Source organism: Nelumbo nucifera, chromosome 2, assembly GCF_055504915.1.
Source record: "Nelumbo nucifera cultivar China Antique chromosome 2, China Antique-T2T, whole genome shotgun sequence".
Lineage (NCBI taxonomy): Eukaryota > Viridiplantae > Streptophyta > Magnoliopsida > Proteales > Nelumbonaceae > Nelumbo > Nelumbo nucifera.
Window position 1 is genome coordinate 27,885,107 of NC_142650.1, and position 7,005 is coordinate 27,892,111.

Here is a 7,005-nt window from a genome sequence, read left to right on the forward strand (position 1 = left end):
GGGTGGTTTCATGTTCTTGTCCAACACTCTAAGCAACCAAATCTTATCCGTTTTCAACGGCCGGATTTATAAACTAAAATGTCAACAGATATGGACAAAATGGACCACCGAGGCACACTTGGTCAATGAGTTGATTGGACGGTCTAGATTTGATGACCCAATAATAATAGTATAAGAACGGTAGTATCAGATGATATGATATTTCACCAAATAATTATATAATAATAATAGAATAAAAAGCATTTATTTCTGTTTTAATATAAAAGCAAATTATTTAACATTTTCGGTTTTTCTTTTTCTGTATATAGCAGTGGTCTGTACTTCTGATATCTTTCCTCTCTCTCAGATTCTTAACTGTGAATCGTTCTGAAGGGTCTTCTTCTTCTTCTTCCAGTTCTTTTTTTTTGTTTTTCTTGTTTTGGGTTAATCTATTGTTTGCTGAACCATTTGTTCTGGCAGGTTTAAGGCAGATGAATCCATAGAAAAGTAGTCTCTATATTTCAACTTGAATTCGTCGACATCTCTGATTATAATTGAAGCAGAGTTTCAGAACCTATCTCTGAATCGGTGAGTTTTACTACTTCTTCCAATCTAAAATTCGTTTTTTTTAATCTGCTTCATGCTTAATTTATTATGGTATCTACTGTTTTAGTTTTATTTTCATATTTTGGTACCTACTGTTTCTACCTTTTCTTCACAGTTCTTAGTATTTGGGGTAGATTAAGGATTGAAATTTTCTACCGTAGAGAATGAAATAATCGATCACCAAAAACGAACTGCTTGCTGCTTGGTAATTATGGTAGATAAATCTCTAGATGTTGAGCTCCACTCGCTGTGAGACCGAGATGATGTTGCAACGAGATGACCCAGAGAGTTATAGAGTTAAAGTTTCATATACTGGAGTTTGTTCTATCTAAAGCTAGGATATTTAATTCTAAAGGAGCATTGATTGTTGTAACTTCGTGATTTGAGGTAGCTTCTTTTCTCTATAGAAAGTTAGTTTTTGGGTGCCTGCACTGCCAAATTGATCAAAATATGACCCAAAAGTGGATAAGTGGTTCTGAAGAGGCAAAAATTAGTATTAGCAACCTCTGTGTTGATAAACACATATAGGAAATCAGACATTTTCTCTGGTTTCTGCTTTGATCAGTAAATTCTCCAGATAAGAAAAGCTAAAAAGTACTTGTTTAGTTTTTTCAAATTCAATTCCAAGGTTTATTGTTTCTCTCAAATAAATGAGAGTGGACAACATTCAAAGTTAGTTTTTTTCTTGGTGCCTCATGATATTTCCTGAAGCTTTGTTAGTGATATTCAGATTAGTTACATTGTTTGTTATGCTATTCCAGTAGGACAAATGGCTGGACAAATTGGTACCACTAAACCAGCAGTCTCTTTTGAGTATGAGCTTCTTGAGGAAGACACTGAACAAGTCAGAACTGTTGTAGCTACACCAAATCAGATTAGCCCATTGATTGACCCTGCAGCATTGAAACTAAAGCACAGGATTGGGCGAGGACCCTTTGGTGATGTTTGGTTAGCAACTCATCACCAGTCCACTGAAGAATATGACGAGTATCATGAAGTGGCTGTCAAAATGTTGCATCCAATCAAGGAGGATCACATGCAGGAATTTTTGAATAAATTTGAAGATTTGTTTTTTAGGTGCCAAGCATTAAAGGGTGTTTGTTGGCTTCATGGTATCTCTATTAAATGTGGAAGAGTAAGTGTTTTCTTTTAAATTGGTAATTTTCATTCATAAAAAAAAAATGGTAATTTTCGTGGGCCTACTTGCTGATAGAATTACATGATTGCTTTGTTTATAATATCTTGACAGATTTGCATTGCTATTAAGTTCTATGAGGGATCAGTTGGAGATAAAATGGCTCGTCTAAAAGGAAACAAGCTTCCTTTGCCTGATGTTTTGAGGTGATGTAGTGAATTGGACTCTGAGATACATGGAGGATATGGTCTTTTTCTTTTCCAATTCTTTTTCTGGACTTCCAAATTCCAACATATAAAATTGTTACTTATGGAAGGCCAGGTATACAGTCCTCAAATTATGCTAATGTCCACAGGTATGGGATTGAATTGGCTCAGGGAATTATGGAACTGCACTCGAAGGGAATCCTCGTTTTGAACCTGAAGCCTTGCAACTTCCTCCTTAATGAGCATGACCAAGCTGTTTTGGGAGATTTTGGGATTCCTTTTCTACTTCTTGGAATTCCATTACCCAGTTCAGATATGGTTCTCAGATTTGGAACTCCAAATTATATGGCTCCTGAGCAATGGCAACCAGAAGTAAGAGGCCCAATATCCTTTGAAGCCGATTCATGGGGGTTTGGATGCAGCATCCTGGAGATGTTAACTGGGACTCAACCCTGGTTTGGGAGATCAATAGATGAGATTTATCACTTAGTTGTAACAAAGCAAGAGAAACCGCATATTCCTACTGGTTTGCCTCCTGCAGTTGAGAATGTTATTAGTGGTTGCTTTGAGTATGACTTTCGAAGTCGGCCTTTGATGTCAGACATTTTACATGCGTTTAAAAGGTAGCTTTTAATTTTGTCATTCTATATTATAAATGATTCATGGTAAATTTATATTTTAAGGAAAGACACCCTGATACTGACACCACATGAAATATGCTAAAGGTTTTCCAGTTTTGAATCTACGCTACCTACGTCCCGGTAATAGTCATGTTAAACACTCAGTAGTAGGTGCCTTTTTGAAAGAGGAAAGGTAATGGACAGAAGTTGTTAATCAGATCTTGAATAGGATAAGTACTAGGGGAAAGGAAAAATGGATTCAATCAATGTTTTCAATCCACTATTCATCAAAAAATGTTTTCAATCCACTGTTAACCCAGAAGATCTGACAGGTTAACATGCTACCTGATGACAATTCTGGTTTGGTCCAACCTATAACCTGCTTAGTCAATGAACCATTGACATGGAAACTTGAATCGTTGACCCATTTAGTGGGTTACCGTTTTTATAATGATGATAATCATCTAAGTGTTTTCCCAACTGTATGGGGTTGGTTACTTTATATGATACTTTATCTCTTTTAATTTTACATTGTTTTATGAGATCATGAGTTCATCTATCGGCCCAAATGGTGGAACCACTGATCCATTGACCTGGAGGTAAAAGTGGTTCAGCCTCAGGGGTTGGGTTCTAGACAATGGATTCACTTGGTATAATGTGTGTGACATAGTCAGTGTGCTGGTAGTCTTCATGTAGCTGATCCCATATAGTTGGGACAAGGCTTGGATGATGATGATGAGTGTGTTGATAGGCAACCTAAGGAGAACATGCATTTCAGATTCTATAACTTCCATTTCTTTGTTGCTCCATATAGTCTTTCCTTCTTGTCTTCTTCACTACATATACAAGCTCCAATTGTTGCTAATTATGATGTCTTGATTTTCATTTAATTGGTTAACCTTGACAAAACTCTGCATCTTATTCTGGAGTTTCTCTTCAGTTACATGTTTATTTTTGTGCATGCACATTGGGGGGGTTTCTAAAAATAGGACCACCTTCTGAAAATGATTCTTCTTCATCTTGATTTAATCCCTTTTAACAGTGGGCAGTCCTTTTTTTTGTTGATATTCTGTTATTTCCTTCATGTTCTTCTCAAGTTAGAAGTTTTTTCTTTTTTATTTTTTATTTTTGATCAGTAATCAATATTCAATTCATTAAATTACTGAAGTTCCAGCATTACAAGTTGTATTCAAGGCCTTTGATAGTGGAGGTAACTACCTCTGTACAATAAAACTGCTATGAGAATAGATACTTTTTCCTGAAAGGAGAGATAGCCATGCGGCTTACAAAGAAGCTCTTTAGTCTGAGGGCTATAATTTAAAATATTGAAGTAACAGAAACATTTAGGGTGATTTAAGAACTTGGCTAGCATGAAAATTGCTGTAATATTCACATATTATGGTCCTATAGTATTCCTAGTTTTAGCATTGAGAATAGAGGCCCCCAATTTTTTTAAACACCCTCCTGCTCCACGTATTTCAATCAGGCCATCTTCTCATGGCAGTTATCGTCATATTTGATACTTTATTTTCACTAACTTTGTTATTTTTTCTTCTTTAGGCTCCCTTCTTCTCCTGTTTGCTTTTCATTTTACTGTATATTCCTAACTGATATATTAGAAGTTAGGAATGTTGCTGGACATACATGCAAAGCCCCCTACCTGTGCTTGCCCGGCACACACAAGTAGAACCCACTCATTGCAGGCCCACTGTTAGTAATATTTCATCCATTATGCGTGTATTTATTTTACATAGTAACTTGTGATCAAATCTGCAGCTCTCAGAGTGCAGTCTACACCGATGGCAGCTGGATTGGTCTTGGAAACAGGACACTGACAGATAAAACAGTTGTTAATGGTTGCACTGAGTGGTTCCTCTCAAAGGATCATCTCCAAGTAGGTGATACAGTGCGTTCCAGGAAGTCCTCAAACTCATGCAAACACGAAAGCATGCATATTCCAGAAGGAACAGTAGTTGGTTTGGAAACCGATACCGACAAAGATGGATTCATTTTGGTGAGAGTGCATGGAATCCATGATCCTCTGAGAGTTCACACATCAACAGTGGAGCGGGTCACCTCTGGCTTGGCAGCAGGGGACTGGGTAAGGGTGAAGGAGGAAGACAAGAAGCACTCACCTGTGGGCATTCTTCACTCCATCCAGCGAGATGGCAGTGTAGCAGTTGGCTTTATTGGACTAGAAACTCTTTTGAAGGGAAGGTTTTCAGAGCTTCAGATGGCTGAATCATACTGCGTGGGACAATTTGTGAGGCTCAAGGCAAGTGTGTTCAGCCCCAGGTTTGAGTGGCCTCGCAAAAGGGGAGGGGAATGGGCCACTGGGAGGATTTCACGGGTTCTACCAAATGGATGCCTTGTAGTTGGCTTTCCAGGCAGACTGGTGTTCAACAATTCGTGCAACAGCTTCTTAGCAGACCCAGCACAGGTGGAAGTGGTGTCTTTCGAAACAAGCCCTGGGGTGGTAAAGAAGTATCAACACCTTGAGGACTTTCACTGGGCTGTTAGGCCACTTGTAATTGCACTAGGTCTGTTTACAGCCATGAAACTAGGCTTCTTTGTTGGCAAGAGCTTGGGGAGAGGCAGGGGGAAGAAGGGTCGGGGGACTTTGATACAAGGTGATGGCCAACATTTGGATGGCCAGACAGGGGGCAACACTGCATGGATTCCTTCTTCAGTGGCAAATATGCTTTTCAGGGAAGGAGTTGCTACGACTGCTAGGTAGTCCAGTATTTCCTCGGGTCCTGGTTTGCAAATTTGCTGAGGCGCTCAGAGAATTGATCCAGTGAACAAGTTTGCTATTTCAAGGCCTATGTACAATTTTACTGTATATGTGGTAGGAAGCTGGAACACTGATAGAGTGGCTACCCACCTTTAAGTACAAAAGTATGGTTATTTGTACATAAATCTAAAGACAGGTGATTATACATGGTTATTTACAGACTGGTGCTATAACTTGTATGTGGTTGCTGTATATTCTTTCTCTGAAGGATCTGCACACCCTTGTAACAAAGAAACTAATCAATTTCTATGAACAAGTTGTGGTTGAAGGTTGACGGCAGATTCTATAGGTGATCTCTCTCTCTTTCTCTCTCTCTCTGTCTCTCTCTCTCTCTCCATCATCAGAGTAGTTTAGTCATTGGTGGTAAGCAAAAGGTGTTATATGTATGGTAAACGGTCTTAAATTGATGGCCTGAAAGACCCATTTTATTGTGTTCTTCAATAAGCTTTTAGATTTAAATGGATAAGCGTATATCATACAATCAGAGCAGTAGCTTTCTGAACAATTGCGTGTCTTTGGTATTTATCAGACCCCAAAATTTATGCAACGCTGGGCATCAAAGCTAGTTGGTTGCTTTTTTGACATCTCTGAATTTACATGGTTTCAAGGTGTGTTTGGTTTGATGGCCTTTATGGGAAGAAATGCATATCAAGCGCCCCCAAATTTGCTGTGATCTCATCTATATAGTACATCTTTTAAATCATCCCTCAAAGCACTGCTCTTGGAGAGAGAAGATATACAGGGATGAAATTATGGACTTCCTCAAATATTTTGTGATACGCCATATCACATTTGTAAATAGAAGTCTGAATGATCTAGCTGATAGGCTAGCTTATAAAGTCTGTAAGGAGGGAATGGATTTGCAATATCAATTACCTTCTCAAGGTTTGGATGTAAATATTTTCAGAAATATCCTTCAATGAAGTTTTCTTTGGTTTATTTTTGCTTACAAAAGAAAAAAAAAAAAAAAAGAAAGAAAAGTCCTTAAGGCTGTGCTTGGTTTGAAGGAAAAAGGTAGGGAAAGGAAGGGACACCTGTACAAACCTTGTATAAAGTTTCCCTACTTATTCCTTTCTTTGTCTTTTCTTTCAAACCAAACACAGCCTAAGTGTGAGGCTGCCAAGATTGGCACCCCACAGAGCATGCCCCAGGTGTGCTCCACAGCACATCCCGACCATATATCAAGAACATCTGTCCATAACAAGTATGTGAGATGTTTCCAATGCACGTTGAAATGTGCATGTGGGGTGCGTTCTGTGGACTCCGGATCTACTGCCCATGTCTATTCACAACACACTACCCTCATGAATTGGGAACATCTCCCCCTACAATAACACTATGTAGGAGGATGAGATGTTCTCCTTGTGTGGCTGCAATGTTTAATATCCTACTTTCAGTTTTGTTAAAATTATTTTATCAAAATGAAGTTCTAAGTTGTTACTATAATTGTTTCAGTTCTGGGTATCTTTTATATATATATATATATATATATATATATATATATACACACACACACGAAAGGGGTGGTCTCCCATTTCGCCAAATGGCAGTAATTAGTGATTATAATTACTGATTATTACAGTAATTTAATAAATACTGTTATTAAATATATAATTAGTGATTATATACTCCCCTTTTAATTACTGTCATTACCGATTATAATAC

At 38.0% G+C, this 7,005-nt stretch overlaps 1 protein-coding gene across 2 annotated transcripts; it reads left to right on the plus strand.

Annotated features, from left to right (window-relative positions):
- The first annotated feature begins 249 nt into the window (after positions 1-249).
- On the plus strand, positions 250-5,619 carry LOC104586124 (Protein kinase superfamily protein). Of its 2 annotated transcripts, XM_010243259.2 has the most exons (6): positions 250-373; positions 460-567; positions 1,347-1,720; positions 1,835-1,926; positions 2,076-2,549; positions 4,323-5,619. In XM_010243259.2, exons 3-6 carry the CDS (start codon positions 1,355-1,357, stop codon positions 5,281-5,283), a joined length of 1,893 nt encoding a protein of 630 aa, XP_010241561.1. In that variant the 5' UTR covers positions 250-373; positions 460-567; positions 1,347-1,354; the 3' UTR covers positions 5,284-5,619. The 2 variants fall into 2 exon arrangements, with proteins under 2 accessions (XP_010241561.1, XP_019056183.1); XM_019200638.2 differs by lacking the exon at positions 250-373 and having other exon boundaries at positions 427-567.
- Positions 5,620-7,005: the final 1,386 nt, after the last annotated feature.